Consider the following 18,063-nt stretch of genomic DNA (forward strand, 5'->3'; position numbering starts at 1 on the left):
TTTCACGAGTCACGAGGACACAAGTAGAGGAAAGTACACACAAGTACGCATATTGAGAAACGCCGTCTGTCTTTGGTTTAATCAATCCACACTTGAATGCGTTTGTCATTTGAACAAGTTCCGTGAAAGACTCCAGTGTCCTGACTTTTATAATTTCTCAGCCCCCATGTGGTGTTGACAAGAAAGAATTCCGGATGGCACATCTGGAACATGTGTTGTATGTGAAGGTCTCTCATCAGTGTCTATTTATAGATGGAGAGCAAGAGGTCATGTATCCTCCTTTCAACATGACTAAACACACACATACAGCAGAGGTTGATGTTGGGACTCACAGGGACAGGTTTTTAACAATCATCGGACATTTGTAAGTGGTCTTTGACATGCATATATATGTGCATCAGCTGTCCATAACCCGCCCATAAAAGCATACAATAAACCCACTGAAGCTATTGTTGGTGATGTTGTTATACTTCAAAAGTCAAAGTCAGTTTTATTTGTCAATTTTTCATATGTGCAAACATACAGAAGATTGAAATTACGTTTCTCTTCTGTCCAACATAAAGTGAATTGAATTGTGCAACATAAAGTGAATTGTCCAACATATAGACAGCATAAAGTGCATAGACAACATAAAGTGCAAAGACAACATAAAGTGCAAAAATAGTAAAATTGCTGGGTGACAGCCAGTGGACATAAGAAGCACATGCGTCCATACAATGTGAAGTACAACAATGCCAGAGGGTTTTGCTTTACAAAGATAGGAGTTATGGAGGACAGCATCATGGCTAGGTTCCTGAGTCTTAGATTCAGATCACGTCTCTTGTGGTTTATTTCTATCATTAAACTACTCTAAAAATATAACTTATCAAGAGGTACTGAAGCAGGAGTAGTTCTTTCAAACTTCAACTGTTGTTGTTATTATTGAGCAAAACCTAATCCTGATGATGGTTGAAACTCTGTTTTTGGCAGTTATTGTGTAACAATCTGTAAAAAGTAACCGTCTTTAGTATTATTCGTGACTTGTGATTGTCCTTTTAATTTAGAGTAAATATTTGCGATCTTCTTTTATGGCTGTGTCTGCAATATCTATTTAAACATTATGATCTTGAATTTAGGTAGGGGACATCTGTTGCACCCACCCCCTCTCTTGACATATCATGCTCCTTTTTAATCCATCATGAGTTGAGCCGCTTTCCATCGTCTTAACGTGCCGCACATAAACCGGTGCTAGTGAAATGAAACATGATAAAGTCAACTTTGAATATGGAACATCAAAGACTGAAACTTTATTCAAATCCGTTTTAGTTGTCTCATGATGTCATAACAAAACAAGAATGATGTACTTTTGTAATTAAAAAAACAATGGGTCTCTCCTCAAGTGCTTTGAGTTATTGCACAGACAAATGGCCATCTAGGAAATGAAGGCACAGCTAATGACCTTTGATTCCCATCGCTTTTAAGTCCCTTAGCCCTCTTAAAACTATTCCATACTTCTGACTAGACGACTTTACTTTTCCCGGTTCTTAGTCAACCGGCTTCATCATTTGCAGGACTCCTCACAAAGTAATCTCACTGCGCTCCTCCGGCTGTGTCGAACATCTTCTTGCGGCCCTCCATGCCGGACATGGCCTCCACGTTCTTACGCCAGTCGCCCACTTCAGAAGTGAGCACCTGGTGTTCAACAGCAAGAAAAACTAATTATAAAACATATCATCTCCCTTGAGACTAGTTGTTATTCCCTTCCGGCATACTGGGAAAACCTGCAGGCTTAATTCATGTTTGTTGGTCTGGAAACCCCGTACCTTGTCCTGTTTGCCGTCCTCCTTCTTCACAGACTTCAGGTTGGCTCGGAGGTCCATCGAGCCCTTGTGTTTGGATCCCAGGAGAGCTCTCATCATCTCATCTGCCGACACCCTCACCTTCCTCAGGGCAGGCTTTTTGAACTTGCCTCCGAGGTCCTGTATCTTCAGCTTCAGCTCATGGATCTGAAGGATATGAAAGAAAATACGCAAAATAAAGTAAGCTTTCTTTAAAAATATGCATATGCTAAAACTGAAGCATTGAACAAAGAAAATGTTCACTTACATCTTTGTTGTGTTTGCCCACTTTGGATTCAGAGTCATATCGCTCCTCGTCCACAACATCAATTTTTGAATGAAGCTGCTTGCACAATTTCTGAGGGAATGGGGGGGGGGGGGGGTAAAAATATCACTCAAACAAGGACATACATTAGAAAAATCTGTTCCTTGTGTGGGATATGACCCTTACTTGTAGATCATCCAGTGATAACCCAGACAGTTGCAAAGGAGGCAAATTGTCTCCAATGTAACGCACTTTCTCCTCCTCCCTCTCCTGATTCTCCCTCTCCAAATCCTCACAGGCTCTTGTGAGGAGAAGCATCTCATGGGACAAAACCAATACCAATTTAAAACATTGGTCTGGTCATGTAAAAGTACTGAACTGTACAACATTATATGTTAAACGGTGTCTTGGTTGTACATAAATACAGTATCACAATTCTGTACTTCTACAGTTGCCAGGTGGTGTTTCTCAATAAAAAGGGTTTATCATAACTCACCTTGAGAGACAGCTTGCGAGAAGCTGAAATCTTCGACTTTGGCTGTGGAAAAAAAGACATTTTAAACACACTACATTATAAACTGTAGAAAATGTTGTTTTTTAAGGTCTTCTATTTTGCATATGTTCTTGCTAGCTCGCCAGCTGTGATACATGGCAAGTCCATCAACTGTTCTGTATACAATCAAAACATGTACGTATATGGGAACTCAAGCTCGCCACCACTTACTGCAGCCGCATGTGAAAAGATAATGCGTTATTATTAGGATGAGGTCAAGGGGAAGCTCTCATTGCTGCTGATAACAACTCCGGCTGGATAAACACTGCCAACATGTCCCCCTCTCCATGCATGAAGGATTAACACTGTGTAATATAGCCTGCTTACCTTATCCCCTTTGGGATTCATTGCTCTGGGTCTGTTGGAATGCTGGAACACTAAACAGGGGACAAATGAGTGTGATGATGCGTATTGCAAATAGGTTTATACGAGGACACAAAGGCTCATTTATCTATTTAAATGGTAAATAAAGCAATCAATGAAATGAATGTGAACCATGACAGTAACATTCAGGGATAGAGCATTCATTTTCTTACCTCACTTCAACTTTTATCATGAAAACAAACAACACAGGAGAGAGAGATATTAGTACAGTTTACGGGTAATAAGTTGCCCCAGTGTTTTGCAATGTTATTTGACCCATCATGGAGCCATATAGGAAACAGACATGGAGAGAATAATTCCCTTTACTATATTCAGCATTATCTCAGTTGTTTTTTCTTCATTTTTTTCAGTGAGGCTACTGACAGCTAAACAGATTTGTGAAAATAAATCTCGATCTGACGTCACAGACTGAACCGTGACAGCTGTCGTTACAAGTAGAAGATCTGGAAAATCAAATATTAAGCTCATTAAGCTGACATATTTCACAAAGATATAGTAATCGCCACTGTAAAACTGTTAAAACACTATTTGTAATAACTGCTCTGCCGTACAAACTCTACCAGACTTTAATATACTTAAACCAGAACAAAATAATTACAAATGATTTGTAGACAATTATAATTAAAACCACACAAAGTGTGAGGAATTCATTGAAAGATTTAAAAGTCAATGTAAAGCGCTGGTTGTTTTACCTGTGAATGGGATTCTATAAAGATGCAGAGAGTCAAACAGTGGCTGCTGGAGACAATGGGCAGCTTTTTATGTGAGCTGTGTGGACAGCAGTTATAACGTCTGGTCCCAAGAATGTGTTGGCACCGGACCAATCGTGAAATATCACCTCCCCTGACACTGCAGCTACACCAGGGGAGAGTAATAATAAGTCATGAGCATAACCGTAATGGTATTGTTTATCTGCTTACTCCTGCTGCGCGCAATAATCATAAATATTGACACATTTAGGAGTAAAGAAAATGTTTGAAATCTTGTTTCCTTTCTTGCCAATAGTTGATGAACATGGAGCTGGAGCCAGAAGCTGTTTGTATTTCAAACTAGGTCGTAAAACATTTGATGAGTACAATACACACCCAGAGAACTCCCGCATAGCAAACTCACACAAGCATATTCTAAGAATAAGTCAGGCTAATCTCCCATCACAGGCTGCTTTTAACTATCAACGCACAACATTCGACTCAAAGAAACAATTCAGTCAAACTAAATAATGTTCTTTTTCTGGGGTTTTGTTGTTGTGTATTTTATTCAGTCAATCATTGCAATACAATACAATATTATTCTATATAATATATAAAACAGAAAGACTGAAAAGGTATAGGTAGAAGCAAAAAATGCTTTTATATTTCTATCCTAAATTATTACAATCGAATAAATAAATAAAAATTATATAAAATAAAGAAAAATATTAAAGAAAAAAAATATATATATATATGTATATATATATATATATATTTTTTTTTTACTCAAACATGTCATCCTGTATAAAGGTTAATCACATGCAGACCCTACATATGTGTCGCCGTATGGCAGCCATGAAGAGATAGTTAACGTGTGTCAGTACCACTAGTGACAAGTGTAGTCAAGGTCAAATAGCAGGAATTACTTCCTGTGACGTTTGATCTTTTCTAATCACAGTTATTATGATGAAAATAACGGAAAATAACGAGAGGTTGTTCCATGTCCATCGGATGGAACGACAGGTTTGAATAGCTGCTCTTGTGAAGATGCATCAATAATTGTCTCATGAGGAAGTTTGAACAAAGAAGAGTAACACAGATTCCTTTTTACCACTCTTATTCTTCTGCAACGGCTGATGTTCTGGCAATGTCCAATTAATGTGGATAATCTCATAATAAGTGTATAATACAAAACAGTAATACTACATTGTTACACTATTACCCTCTATATAATCTATTTGACATTTACAATCAAAGTTCCTGTTAAATTACTGCAACGGTGTAAAACACTGTGTGGTGTTGCCTCCTGCCTGATACCAGAGGAGGAAGTGGAGCTGAAGAAGAGGCGATGTGGGCCAGTAAAAGGAGCAAGACGGCAAATGTTCTGGCATCATTTCTTTTTTCCTGTGATCCTCAGCAGGTGGGAGCTCTATTCCTGCTGCAACCCAACTCCCCTCTGTCTCCACACAGACACACATGCACAAACAAAGCAAAACACAGGGAGGGTGTGTAATAAACTTTCTACCGCCGTCGCTTTCATAAATAGGTGGGTGACAGCTCAATGTCTCGCCCCATAATTCTTTTTACGCGGTCGTAAATCTGAAGAATTAAACACATTTGGAACCTTTTGGGGTGGGGAGAAAGATAATGGAAATAGCCATGGCTTTCACCTCCTTGCCTACTCGATGAATGTGTTGTATGTCCTCTCAGTTGTCGATGTGTAATCCTTCTAAACCAGGCATGGGCAAACTACGGCTCGCGGGCCATATACGGCCCGTTAGGCTTTTTAATCCGGCCCGCCGAACTTGTCCAAATTATAGTAAAAACCCATGGATGTGTAAAAACCTCATGCAGTTCCCTTTTCACCCTTTCCCCTGCAATACCCTCGTTTCCCCAATAGATGGCAGACTAGTTCATACGAGCAAGGAGACTTACAGTGTTTCTCAATTCAAAGTACACTGAGTACAGACTTGTGTTCTTTTGGAGTCTGGACTTGGGAGTCTGGTCTTGGGAGTCCAGACTCCGGATGACGGTAAGACGGGAGAACGGTCTTTCTGCGATTGGAACAGCCGCTTACTTGATGACGTCACCACATCAGCTGTTCTTGCTCCTGAGTTTACTCTAATTATTCACTGTAAATTATTTTTTACAGTCCAAAAAAATATGACAACCCTGCTTTTTTCATTATTCTTAAAATATAATTATTTTATTTTGAATTATGTATGTGGATATATAGATATATATGTGTATATATATATATATATTTATATACACACAATTAAATATAAAATAATCATACACATATAATTGTATTCATATTGTGTACAAAATAAAAACATTTATTTATATTGTTTAAACATATTTATATTATATATAAATATGTATATATAATAAATATGTTATATATATATATATTTATATTAGTGCTGTGAAAAATAACGCGTTATGATTAAATTACAGGATTAATTAGTTAAAAATTTTTTACCGCATTTAACGCATGCGCAGAATGAGCTTCCAATACGTCTGTTGTTGGTCGTCTCTACAGCAGCATGTCATTTCTGTCTCTACGTGTCGCGTTAACACGACTCCGATCTCCGTCTCGCGCGCCGCAGAGCTCCGATGCCGGCGTGTGCACGCACATCGGGACGAAAAAAAGTCACTTGCACCCCCCCGGTAAACAACTCTTCTCGGCTCGCGCGCGGCAGAGCTCCGATGCCGGCGCTCACACTGGTGAGCAAGTTATGTGCACCCCTGTGTATGAATGTATATATCCGTATTTTGTCATAAATCTTTATGTTCTCACAAAAATATACCGAGAATATCGGTAATATAAGATAAGAGATAAGATAAGATAACCCTTTATTAGTCCCACAGTCGGGAAATTTCAGGATCACAGCAGCAGGTGCACGTTAGAGCATTAATAAAAATAAAACACCAAATACAATAACAATACTAAATACTAAAACTAAAATACAAAATATACAGAGGAAACTAAATATACAAGGGGAAAACAAAGTAAAGTGCTGAGTAAAGTAAAGTGCAGAGTAAAGTGTTGAGTTTGCCAGCATCTCCAGCAATCTACTGCAGTTTGTTGTGCAGCCTGACAGCAGCAGGAAGGAAGTTGGGAAGTTAGGTTAGCTTGAATGTTAGTCCGCGACATCTACTGCTGTCACGCTGCACGGTGTAGCGATGCTAACGAAGTACCCGTACGTTAAAAACGATGTGATTTAGCATATTTTTTGTGTCGATGCTTCATTAAAAGAGCGATCAGAGCGCACGCGCTGCTCCGCTCCGTTAAATGCTGTCTGCACGCGCAGCACTCACAGGTGAGCACACTCTCACTTCTCACTAGCACCCCCTCCCCCCTGTCCCACCCCGGCTGGCCCTCCAGCAGACAAGGGAAACGTTATGTGGCCCTCTCAGGAAAAAGTTTGGGGACCCCTGCCATAGAGTCTTAAAAAGTAGAATGGGAGCCAGAGCCTTCAGTTATCAAGCTCCTCTTTTATGGAACCAGCTTCCAATTCCAGTCCTGGAGGCAGACACAGTCACCTCGTTTAAGAGTAGACTTAAGACTTTCCTCTTTGACAGAGCTTATAGTTAGGGCTGAATCAGGTTCACCTGGTCCAGCCCCTTGATATGCTGCTATAGGCTTATAGCTGCTGGGGGACGTTTTAGGATGCACTGAGTACCTATCTCCTCTTTTTTCTCTCCTTGGGGATGAATTTTCATCTCTCCATCACACATTACTAACTCTGCTTTCTCCCCGGAGTCCTTTTGACTTCACGTCTCATAGGGTCGTCGGACCCTATGAGACGGCATAGATCCTATCTGCCTGATGGATCATCGAGGTCTGGGTTGTGGAATTCCTGCTACCGACTACGCCACTGCCCTGTTGAGACTCCGCCCACTCCTCCTCTCTACCTCCATCTGCCTGATGGATCGTGGAGGTCTCCATCGTGGAATATGCCGACTATGAACTATTCATACACTCTGTCATATTCATTGAATGTATTTTAACTCTAAATCTGTCCTTCTGGCCACATGACATCTATTGCACCTGTCCATCCTGGAGAGGGATCCTCCTCTGTTGCTCTCCTGAAGGTTTCTTCCCTTTTTTCCCCCTGAAGGGTTATTTGGGAGTTTTTCCTGATCCGATGTGAGGTTTTGGGGTAGGGATGTCTATGTGTACAGATGTACAGATAAAGCACTCCGAGACAAATTTGTAATTTGTGAAATTGGGCCATACAAATAAACTGAATTGAATAGAATACATTCAAAACATATTTTATTATGCACATATGTGATAATTTATGTACAGAAATTATTTGGTCATACATTTTTGTAATTCATAGACATTCCCAACAGCCATAACAGACACAAAAATGCAATGCATCACATTTTGTGGTTCAGATACAGCTGCTTGTCATAATACACTTGGCCAGTAGGTGGTTTCGTGAGCACATGAAGCTTCGAGAAATGAACCCTTTCTTGAACCAATTGGCTGAAGTGGTTCGATGCCTCATGAGGCTTCATCTCACCATCACTACTAAACAGGCTATGGGTAATCAGCCGCAGGTGATATCATTTATCTTCCCTGCAACAACCAGAGAGTTACATACATAACTCATGGGAAAAAACACAGACATCCTCAGGGACACAAGGCACCTGCACACTAAGTGACGGATTATTGGCTTCCCGACATACTTACCGGTCTCCGATGAGGCGAGAAGACAAAGAGGAAGAGGCGTGGTTTTCCGGTTGCTTTATAACCTACGGCCAGCCTCTTAAGGTCAGTCACATGACTTTGTTGATATTATGGTCTCGCAAATCGGAAGAAGAATGGCTTCATTGAAGGTGAAGACCGTTGTTGAGCTGAATCTGAGGACTAAGTCTCATCCAACTACACTTCCCAGAGTATCCCAGCAGTAACACGCCGGCTGCGTGTCACCTGATCAATCAGTGTCATGATTTGGCGCACCTGTGGGGACAGGAAGGTCCTCATGCATTTGAACAAACAAACAGCAGAGAGAAGACGCTTCAGGTTCACTCAGCAGTTCAGTCCAAAGACGGCAATGGTCGGTGAAATGGTTTATTTAGTTTCATGGTGTTTAAATGCATTGATTTTGTGTTAAAAAGAATTGTCCTAAAATATTTATTTTTGAGTTTGGAAAAAATTTAATGTATAAGATGTTTAATTACATGTTTAAACCCATTTAACATTCAGTGGAAATGTGTCATTAAATGTTTAATTTAAAAGATAATTTATGTTCTGTCTTTAAAGGTTTACAACCTAATTGACCGACGAAACAATCAACGAAGAAAGCCAAAATAAAAATAAAAATTGATTGAGTTAGAAATTTGAGTTGACCTCACGTCCTTTGGAACTGGTGAACAAGAGTAGGACTTGACAACCGTGGTGACGGTCAGAGTAAGGTCGAAATAGATCTGCAACGTCCACTGCGTCTTGGAGGAATAAGTTAAAGATCTTACAGCAAATTAAAAAGCTTACAGCACCTGGTATAGCCAACATTTGCTCCCGCACTTAGCTTTTTTAAATCTATCAATAAGTTTTGTTTTTCATAATACACTAATGTTGAAAATATCTCATCTATTATTTTCTCTCAAATGATAAAACTGCAACGTCCAGCGTGTTTTGGAGGAATAAGTTAAAGAGCTGACAGCACCTAGTCTTCCCAGGGGGTCTCGAATCCAAGTACTAACCAAGCCCGACTCTGCTTAGCTTCCGAGATCTGACGAGATCGGGAGTCACCAGACTGGTGTGGCCGTAGGCAATTCTTGCTCTCGCACTTAGCTTTTTTAAATCTCTCAATAAGTTTTGTTTTTCATAATAAATTATTAACAAAAATATCTTATTCAGAATTTTTCTCAAAAGATAAAACTGCAACGTCCACTGCGTTTTGAAGGAATCAGTTAAAGAGCTTACAGCAAGATAAAGAGCTTACAGCACCTGGTATTCCCAGGCTGTCTCCCATCCAAGTACTAACCAGGCCCGACTCTGCTTCGCAAAAATTATAAATAAGATATTTTCATGATAAATTTATTCTGAAAAACAAAACTTATTGAGAGATTAAAAAAAGCTAGGTGCTGTAAACTCTTTAATTTATACCTCCAAAACGCAGTGGACGTTGCAGTTTTATCATTTGAGAAAAAATATGAATAAGATATTTTTATTATAAATTTATTATGAAAAACAAAACTTATTGAGAGATTTAAAAAAGCTACGTGTGGGAGTAAATATTGCCTACGGCCACACCAGTCTGGTGACGCCCGATCTCGTCAGATCTCGGAAGCTAAGCAGAGTCGGGCCTGGTTAGTACTTGGATGGGAGACCGCCTGGGAATACCAGGTGCTGTAAGCTCTTTAACTTATTCCTCCAAAACGCAGTGGACGTTGCAGTTTTATCATTTGAGAAAAATTATGAATAAGATATTTATATTATGAAATTATTATGGAAAACAAAACTTATTGAGAGATTAAAAAAGCTAAGTGCGAGAGCAAGTGTTGCCTACGGCCACACCAGTCTGGTGACGCCCGATCTCGTCAGATCTCGGAAGCTAAGCAGAGTCGGGCCTGGTTAGTACTTGGATGGGAGACCGCCTGGGAATACCAGGTGCTGTAAGCTCTTTAACTTATTCCTCCAAAACGCAGTGGACGTTGCAGTTTTATCATTTGAGAAAAATTATGAATAAGATATTTTGATTATAAATTTATTATGGAAAACAAAACTTATTGAGAGATTAAAAAAGCTAAGTGCGAGAGCAAGTGTTGCCTACGGCCACACCAGTCTGGTGACGCCCGATCTCGTCAGATCTCGGAAGCTAAGCAGAGTCGGGCCTGGTTAGTACTTGGATGGGATACCGCCTGGGAATACCAGGTGCTGTAAGCTCTTTAACTTATTCCTCCAAAACGCAGTGGACGTTGCAGTTTTATCATTTGAGAAAAATTATGAATAAGATATTTTTATTTTAAATTTATTATGAAAAACAAAACTTATTTAGAGATTTAAAAAAGCTACGTGTGGGAGTAAATATTGCCTACGGCCACACCAGTCTGATGACGCCCGATCTCGTCAGATCTCGGAAGCTAAGCAGAGTCGGGCCTGGTTAGTTCTTGGATGGGAGACCGCCTGGGAATACCAGGTGCAGTAAGCTCTTTAACTTATTCCTCCAAAACGCAGTGGACGTTGCAGTTTTATCATTTGAGAAAAATTATGAATAAGATATTTTTATTTTAAATTTATTATGAAAAACAAAACTTATTTAGAGATTTTAAAAAGCTACGTGTGGGAGTAAATATTGCCTACGGCCACACCAGTCTGGTGACGCCCGATCTCGTCAGATATCGGAAGCTAAGCAGTGTCGGGCCTGGTTAGTACTTGGATTGGAGACCGCCTGGGAATACCAGGTGCTGTAAGCTCTTTAACTTATTCCTCCAAAACGCAGTGGACGTTGCAGTTTTATCATTTGAGAAAAATTCTGAATAAGATATTTATATTATTAAATTATTATGAAAAACAAAACTTATTGAGAGATTTAAAAAAGCTACGTGTGGGAGTAAATATTGCCTACGGCCACACCAGTCTGGTGACGCCCGATCTCGTCAGATCTCGGAAGCTAAGCAGAGTCGGGCCTGGTTAGTACTTGGATGGGAGACCGCCTGGGAATACCAGGTGCTGTAAGCTCTTTAACTTATTCCTCCAAAACGCAGTGGACGTTGCAGTTTTATCATTTGAGAAAAATTCTGAATAAGATATTTATATTATAAATTTATTCTGAAAAACAAAACTTATTGAGAGATTAAAAAAAGATAAGTGCGAGAGCAAGTGTTGCCTACGGCCACACCAGTCTGTTGAAGCCCGATCTTGTCAGATCTCGGAAGCTAAGCAGAGTCGGGCCTGGTTAATACTTGGATGGGAGACCCCCTGGGAATACCAGGTGCTGTAAGCTCTTTAACTTATTCCTCCAAAACGCAGTGGACGTTGCAGTTTTATCATTTGAGAAAAATTATAAATAAGATATTTTGATTATAAATTTATTCTGAAAAACAAAACTTATTGAGAGATTTAAAAAAGCTAAGTGTGAGAGTAAGTGTTACCTATGGCCACACCAGTCTGGTGACGCCCGATCTCGTCAGATATCGGAAGCTAAGCAGTGTCGGGCCTGGTTAGTACTTGGATTGGAGACCGCCTGGGAATACCAGGTGCTGTAAGCTCTTTAACTTATTCCTCCAAAACGCAGTGGACGTTGCAGTTTTATCATTTGAGAAAAATTCTGAATAAGATATTTTTATTTTAAATTTATTATGAAAAACAAAACTTATTTAGAGATTTAAAAAAGCTACGTGTGGGAGTAAATATTGCCTACGGCCACACCAGTCTGGTGACGCCCGATCTCGTCAGATCTCGGAAGCTAAGCAGAGTCGGGCCTGGTTAGTACTTGGATGGGAGACCGCCTGGGAATACCAGGTGCTGTAAGCTCTTCAACTTATTCCTCCAAAACGCAGTGGACGTTGCAGTTTTATCATTTGAGAAAAATTCTGAATAAGATATTTATATTTTAAATTTATTATGAAAAACAAAACTTATTGAGAGATTTAAAAAAGCTACGTGTGGGAGTAAATATTGCCTACGGCCACACCAGTCTGGTGACGCCCGATCTCGTCAGATCTCGGAAGCTAAGCAGAGTCGGGCCTGGTTAGTACTTGGATGGGAGACCGCCTGGGAATACCAGGTGCTGTAAGCTCTTCAACTTATTCCTCCAAAACGCAGTGGACGTTGCAGTTTTATCATTTGAGAAAAATTCTGAATAAGATATTTTTATTTTAAATTTATTATGAAAAACAAAACTTATTTAGAGATTTAAAAAAGCTACGTGTGGGAGTAAATATTGCCTACGGCCACACCAGTCTGGTGACGCCCGATCTCGTCAGATCTCGGAAGCTAAGCAGAGTCGGGCCTGGTTAGTACTTGGATGGGAGACCGCCTGGGAATACCAGGTGCTGTAAGCTCTTTAACTTATTCCTCCAAAACGCAGTGGACGTTGCAGTTTTATCATTTGAGAACAATTCTGAATAAGATATTTATATTATTAAATTATTATGGAAAACAAAACTTATTGAGAGATTTAAAAAAGCTACGTGTGGGAGTAAATATTGCCTACGGCCACACCAGTCTGGTGACGCCATATCGTCAGATCTCGGAAGCTAAGCAGAGTCGGGCCTGGTTAGTACTTGGATGGGAGACCGCCTGGGAATACCAGGTGCTGTAAGCTCTTTAACTTATTCCTCCAAAAGGCAGTGGACGTTGCAGTTTTATCATTTGAGAAAAATTCTGAATAAGATATTTTTATTTTAAATTATTATGAAAAACAAAACTTATTTAGATTAAAAAGCTACGCAGGGGAGTAAATATTGCCGACGCCACACCAGTCTGGTGACGCCCGATCTCGCCAGAGAGATCTCGGAAGCAAGCAGAGAGTCGGGCCCATAGTGCCTGATGGGATACCGCCTGGGCACGGTGCCAAGTTTTAACTTCTATCTCTCCATTGAGATTCAAAAAGCTCGTGTGGGAGTAAATATTGCCGACGGCCCCACACCAGTCTGGTGGCCCGATCTCGTCGGATCTCGGGAATGAAAAAGCAGGTCGGGCCCTGGTTAGTACTTGGATGGGATACGCCTGGGCATACCAGGTGCTATAGAAAGCTCTTTAACTTATTCCTCCAAACGCAGGTGGACGTTGCAGTTTTATCATTTGAGAACAATTATGAATAAGATATTTTATTTTAAATTTATTATGAAAAACAAAACTTATTTAGAGATTTAAAAAGCTACGTGGGTTTTGGGGAGGGAAAGGGGGACCCCACCGGGAAGTTTAAAAGGGGGGGAGAGGGAGGGGCCCGTAAAAAAGGTTTAAAAATTTTAATTTTTTTTAAAAGGCAGGGATTTGCAGTTTTATATTTGAAAAAAATTAGAAAAGTTTTTTTATTTTAAAAATAAAAAAAAAATTATTTGAGATTTAAAAAGGGGGGGGAGAAAATTTAAATTTGGGGGACCCCAGACTAAGAAAGAAGAGGGGGGTTTAGACGGGGGGGAGATTTTGGGAAAATGTGAATTTTAATTTTAAAAGGCAGGGGGGTTTAAAGACATTTAAAAAAAAATTAGAAAATTTTTTATTTTAATTTTTTTGAAAAAAACATTTAGGAAAAAAAGCAGGTTTAGAAAATTGAGGAAAAAGGGTGGGAAATTCCAGTTGGAAGCTAAAATTTTGGGGGTAGGGGGAAACCCCCCTTACCGGTTGAAGTCTTTAATTTTTTCCCCAAAAGGGGTGGATTGTTTTTAATTTTGGGGAAAAATTAGAAAAAATTTTTTTTTAAAAATTTTAAAAATTTTTAGGATTTAAAAAGAGGGGGTAAATATGGAAAATTTACCCCGACCGGATTGGAAAATTAAGGACGGGGGGGGGGGGACTTGGGGGGGGGCCCGGGAACCATGCTGTAAGTTTTTAAACCCCAAGGGAGGGGGATAGTTTTTTTTAAAAAATTAAAAAGTATTTTTTTTTTTTTAGAAAAAAAAACTTATTTAAAAAAAAAAAAAGGGGAAGTTTTTGGACCAGTCTTTTTCGCCGCCCCCGGGGAAAATAAGCGGGGGCCTTTAGTTTTAAAAAGGGACCTGGGAAACCAGGGCAAGTTTTAACTTAAAAAGGGCGGGGCTTGATTTTTCATTTGGAAAAATTAGTAAGAAATTTTAATTTTTAGAAAACAAAAAAAGAGAAAAAAAGACTAGAAAAAATTTGTCCCAAAAGGGTTGGGTTTTGGAAAAGAAATGGGCGGGGGAAAATGAAAAAATTTAAGTTTTATTTAAAAGGGGGAAAGAAAAGTTTTTTTTGGAAAAGGGGAAAAATTTTATGGTAGGGTGGATTCAAAGGAGGTACAATGCTGTTAGTTGTGTTAAAACTGGGTTAGTGACAAATAATTTTAGGTTGGAGAGGTCGTCAGACAGGGTGCCCATTGTCTGCTTTTGCTGTACTCTCTCTCAGCCGGAGCCACTGGCTTCACTCACTGAAGGAACAAAAGATAAAAGGCATAGATCACCGGTGGGCAAATCAGTCCGATATATCAGTACGCAGACGACACAACAGTGACCGTACAAGACTGCAGTGCCCTTGGAGGTCTTAAAAACTTTGACCTTTTATGGAGAGCATCAGAGCCAAGGTAAACATAGAAAAGTCAGAAGTCATGTATTTTGTGACAATGTAGGAGGGAGAAGGTATATAGGTTGAAAGAAAGGAAGGACTGTTTTTACAAGGTGTTAGGGAATCATCTAGGGATAAAGCAAGCCAGAGAAGGGAGAGACATGCAGTATGAAGGATACTGAATAGTATGCGAAGAGGGACACCGGGCTTTGGAGACTTAGGGCGTTAAAGCTTAAAGGAAAGGTAGTGATAGCGATGTTCTCATAATGAGCAAAACTTGCTTCATAAGCAATGACCGTGTTGGATGTGCCTGAGCGGGAAGAAGGAAGCAGAGAAAACAGAGTACTTTCTGGGGAGGGAAAGGTGTGAAAATAGCTAGAGAAGTTTTAGGAAAATGAGCACAAGTGATTGGTGGGATTAAAGTTGATTAATTTAGAAAAGAAAAGTGGATGCATTGATTAAAAAATGATGTTAAGGTATATAAAGTTGATAAGACGGATCATGTATGGAAAGTGTTCTTTAAGGAGGCCATTTAATAAATGTGTGGGGAGTGTGGAGATAGGGGTGGAATATTCATGGAACTGAAGAAAGGAATGTTGAAAGGAGTGTCAGAGTTCTATAAAGAGATGTTGGTGGCATGGGGACAACTCTGTATCGAAATATCACAGTTTGAATGCAAGAACGTAAAGCAGGTGTGGAGCAACTTGCAATTCTGAATCTCAGGAAATTACACATGAGGGGAGCACAATTTATAAATTTCCTTCATGGCGTGGAGAGCAGGTTTTTAGGGAAGGTGAGAGATGTAGTCTATGAGCATGTACCGTTCATGAGGGCCCAGGTAGTGGTGGATGAGGTGAGGGAAATGGTGAGGCAGAAATGTGGATGGGTACGCGGAGGGCGCTGATGGAAAGGATAAAGAATGGAATGCCAGAAGAATGGAGGAGAATGATTGCCACTTGGAGGTGATGGGGAATGACGAAGGAGATGTGGAAATGAAGGTGGAGTGGGAGGGGATAGTGAAACCTGAAGGATATCACAACCAGAATAGTGTATCAACATGCTTGAGAAGCAAAGTGCAAGAGAGACCAGCTGGGGAAGAAGTGTGGGGAGAGTACTGCCTGATATGGATGGAAAAGAATATGGTTGAATCTGAGAGTGAAATGGAACAGCATTGAATGTGAAAACTTTGATTTCTGTTACGTCACACAGGGTCTTCAACAATTTAATTGTGAGTGGGAAATTTGATGAGAGTGTGAATAAGCAGTGTGATGTGTGTAAGGGTGAAAGTGGAAACTTCATTGTTTACACGAGTTTGTGGTGAAATGCAGAGAGTTGGAAATGTATTTCAGAAATTGAAAAGCTTGATGTAAGCAGATGTTGACAGGAGAGTTTGTGGAAACAATGGAATGGAAGGAGCTGTGGCTGTTTGGAGTGGTGGCGGTTAAGGGTGAAAGGTTGTAATATAAATCTGCTCAACCACACCTTAAGCCATGCAAGGTTTGCTGTCAAACTGAGAAGGAATATAGCTCATTTTGAGAAAAGGGAAATGGCAGTGTGGAGTGTATTTCAAAGTATTATTAAAAGATGTAAAAATGTTACATGGATATATCAAGGAGGAAGAATTTCAAAAAGGGTTTGTTGAGGGAAACACCTTTATCTTGATGGAAACAGGAGGGGTTTGTTGGTTGCATAAATTAATCCCTAGTTATTTTATTTATTTATTTTACTATTATTTTGAATCTTTTTTTTACTATATTGCATTGTTTGTGTTCTGTTTTTGAGGTGAATGTATAAATTATGCAGATATTATTCTCCCAAAAGACGAATGTACTGGGCGCCCTGGTGTGGACGACAGCATTATAGAGAATAATTAATGACTGTGTGACAATGCTGTACATAACGTAATGTGATGTGTGTATATAAAAAAAAAAAAAAAAAAAAAAAAAAAAAACGCCCGATCTCGTCAGATCTCGGAAGCTAAGCAGAGTCGGGCCTGGTTGGGCTGCCCGGATGGAACCTTACAGAATACCAGGTGCCATAGCTCTTTAACTTATTCCTCCAAAGGCAGTGGGCGTTACGGTTTGTGTTGAAAAAGTATGAATAGATATTTTGATTTAGGTGTTATAATAAACATTGGTTAAAAACTGCGTGTGAGATAAATATTGCCTCATTACACGCCAGTCTGGTGACGCCCTCGTCAGATCTCGTCAGATCGGAAGCTAAGCAGAGTCGAGACCTGGTTAGTACTGTGGATGGGGAGACCATACCTGGGAGATACCAGGTGCTGTAAAGCTCTTTAACTTGATTCTCCTCCAAAACGCAGTGGACGTTGCAGTTTTATCATTTACAGAAGAATTCTGGATAAGATATTTATATTATTACATTATTATGAAAAACAAAACTTATTTGAAGTTTAAAAAAAGCTGGGTGTGGGAGTAAATATTGCCCTCTGACCACGCAGTCTGGTGGCCTTCGATCTGCGTCAGATCTGGGAAGCTAAACGGCAGAGTCGGACCCTGGTTGAGTACTTGGATGGGAGACCGCCTGGGAATACCAGATTGCTGTAAGCTCCTTAACTTGTTTCCTCAAAAGCGCAGTGGAGCGTTGCAGTTTTATCATTTGAGAAAAATTATGAATACGATATTTATATTATTACATTATTATGAAAAACAAAACTTATTGAGAGATTTAAAAAAGCTACGTATGTGGAGTAAATATTGCCCTCGGCCACACCGGTCTGGTGGCCTTGATCTCGTCAGATCTCGGAGGAAGCTAAGCAGAGTGGGGCCTAGTTGGTATTTGGATGGAGGAGACATGGCAGAATACCGGGTGCTGTAGCTCTTTAACTTATTCCTCCAAAAGAGCAGTGGGCGTTGCAGTTTTATCATTTGAGAACAATTATGAATAGAGATATTTTTATTTTAAGTAGCCACTGTGAAAACAAAACTGACAGAGAGATTTAAAAAAGCTAACGTGTGGGTGTAAATATTGCCTCTCTGACCACACCAGTCTCAATTGACCTTCCGATCTCGTGAGATCTCGGGAGGCTAAGCAGAATCGGGCCTGAATTGTAGTATTTGGATGGGAGACCGCCTGGGACTACCAGGTGCTGTAAAGCTCTTTAACTTATTGCACCAAAACGCACT

At 39.9% G+C, this 18,063-nt stretch overlaps 1 protein-coding gene, 7 non-coding genes and 6 pseudogenes across 8 annotated transcripts; 12 read left to right on the forward strand and 2 right to left on the reverse strand.

Moving 5' to 3' along the window:
* Positions 1 to 449: 449 nt before the first annotated feature.
* LOC130200808 (troponin I, slow skeletal muscle-like) lies at positions 450 to 3,227 on the reverse strand. Its single transcript, XM_056425349.1, has 7 exons — positions 3,172 to 3,227; positions 2,963 to 3,012; positions 2,579 to 2,620; positions 2,269 to 2,400; positions 2,086 to 2,175; positions 1,803 to 1,985; positions 450 to 1,671 (listed from the first exon to the last, which is right to left on the reverse strand). Exons 2-7 carry the CDS (start codon positions 2,981 to 2,983, stop codon positions 1,570 to 1,572), a joined length of 570 nt encoding a protein of 189 aa, XP_056281324.1. The 5' UTR covers positions 2,984 to 3,012; positions 3,172 to 3,227; the 3' UTR covers positions 450 to 1,569.
* Positions 3,228 to 9,380: 6,153 nt separating this feature from the next.
* On the reverse strand, positions 9,381 to 9,499 carry LOC130200940 (5S ribosomal RNA; annotated as a pseudogene).
* Positions 9,500 to 9,968: 469 nt separating this feature from the next.
* On the forward strand, positions 9,969 to 10,087 carry LOC130200930 (5S ribosomal RNA). The gene has a single exon (XR_008833095.1). It is a non-coding gene; the product is annotated as a 5S ribosomal RNA (ribosomal RNA).
* Positions 10,088 to 10,232: 145 nt separating this feature from the next.
* Positions 10,233 to 10,351, forward strand: LOC130200941 (5S ribosomal RNA). Its single transcript, XR_008833098.1, has one exon. It is a non-coding gene; the product is annotated as a 5S ribosomal RNA (ribosomal RNA).
* A 145-nt stretch (positions 10,352 to 10,496) lies between these two features.
* Positions 10,497 to 10,615, forward strand: LOC130200932 (5S ribosomal RNA). Its single transcript, XR_008833097.1, has one exon. It is a non-coding gene; the product is annotated as a 5S ribosomal RNA (ribosomal RNA).
* A 146-nt stretch (positions 10,616 to 10,761) lies between these two features.
* Positions 10,762 to 10,880, forward strand: LOC130200933 (5S ribosomal RNA; annotated as a pseudogene).
* Positions 10,881 to 11,026: 146 nt separating this feature from the next.
* Positions 11,027 to 11,145, forward strand: LOC130200934 (5S ribosomal RNA; annotated as a pseudogene).
* Positions 11,146 to 11,291: 146 nt separating this feature from the next.
* On the forward strand, positions 11,292 to 11,410 carry LOC130200946 (5S ribosomal RNA). The gene has a single exon (XR_008833103.1). It is a non-coding gene; the product is annotated as a 5S ribosomal RNA (ribosomal RNA).
* A 146-nt stretch (positions 11,411 to 11,556) lies between these two features.
* Positions 11,557 to 11,675, forward strand: LOC130200937 (5S ribosomal RNA; annotated as a pseudogene).
* Positions 11,676 to 11,821: 146 nt separating this feature from the next.
* LOC130200938 (5S ribosomal RNA) lies at positions 11,822 to 11,940 on the forward strand (annotated as a pseudogene).
* A 146-nt stretch (positions 11,941 to 12,086) lies between these two features.
* On the forward strand, positions 12,087 to 12,205 carry LOC130200947 (5S ribosomal RNA). Its single transcript, XR_008833104.1, has one exon. It is a non-coding gene; the product is annotated as a 5S ribosomal RNA (ribosomal RNA).
* A 146-nt stretch (positions 12,206 to 12,351) lies between these two features.
* Positions 12,352 to 12,470, forward strand: LOC130200948 (5S ribosomal RNA). The gene has a single exon (XR_008833105.1). It is a non-coding gene; the product is annotated as a 5S ribosomal RNA (ribosomal RNA).
* A 146-nt stretch (positions 12,471 to 12,616) lies between these two features.
* LOC130200931 (5S ribosomal RNA) lies at positions 12,617 to 12,735 on the forward strand. Its single transcript, XR_008833096.1, has one exon. It is a non-coding gene; the product is annotated as a 5S ribosomal RNA (ribosomal RNA).
* A 146-nt stretch (positions 12,736 to 12,881) lies between these two features.
* On the forward strand, positions 12,882 to 12,998 carry LOC130200939 (5S ribosomal RNA; annotated as a pseudogene).
* The last annotated feature ends 5,065 nt before the right edge of the window (positions 12,999 to 18,063 follow it).

Source organism: Pseudoliparis swirei, chromosome 10 (assembly GCF_029220125.1).
Source record: "Pseudoliparis swirei isolate HS2019 ecotype Mariana Trench chromosome 10, NWPU_hadal_v1, whole genome shotgun sequence".
Classification (NCBI taxonomy): domain Eukaryota; kingdom Metazoa; phylum Chordata; class Actinopteri; order Perciformes; family Liparidae; genus Pseudoliparis; species Pseudoliparis swirei.

Bases quoted from the DNA above. Each gene is read 5' to 3' on its own strand.
- LOC130200808 (XM_056425349.1), bottom strand. From the start codon at position 2,983: ATGAATCCCAAAGGGGATAAG. The intron at 2,621-2,962 runs GTAAGCAGGCTA...TTTTTTCCACAG, and splicing joins TGAATCCCAAAGGGGATAAG to CCAAAGTCGAAGATTTCAGC. The intron at 1,986-2,085 runs GTAAGTGAACAT...CATATCCTTCAG, and splicing joins TGGGCAAACACAACAAAGAT to ATCCATGAGCTGAAGCTGAA.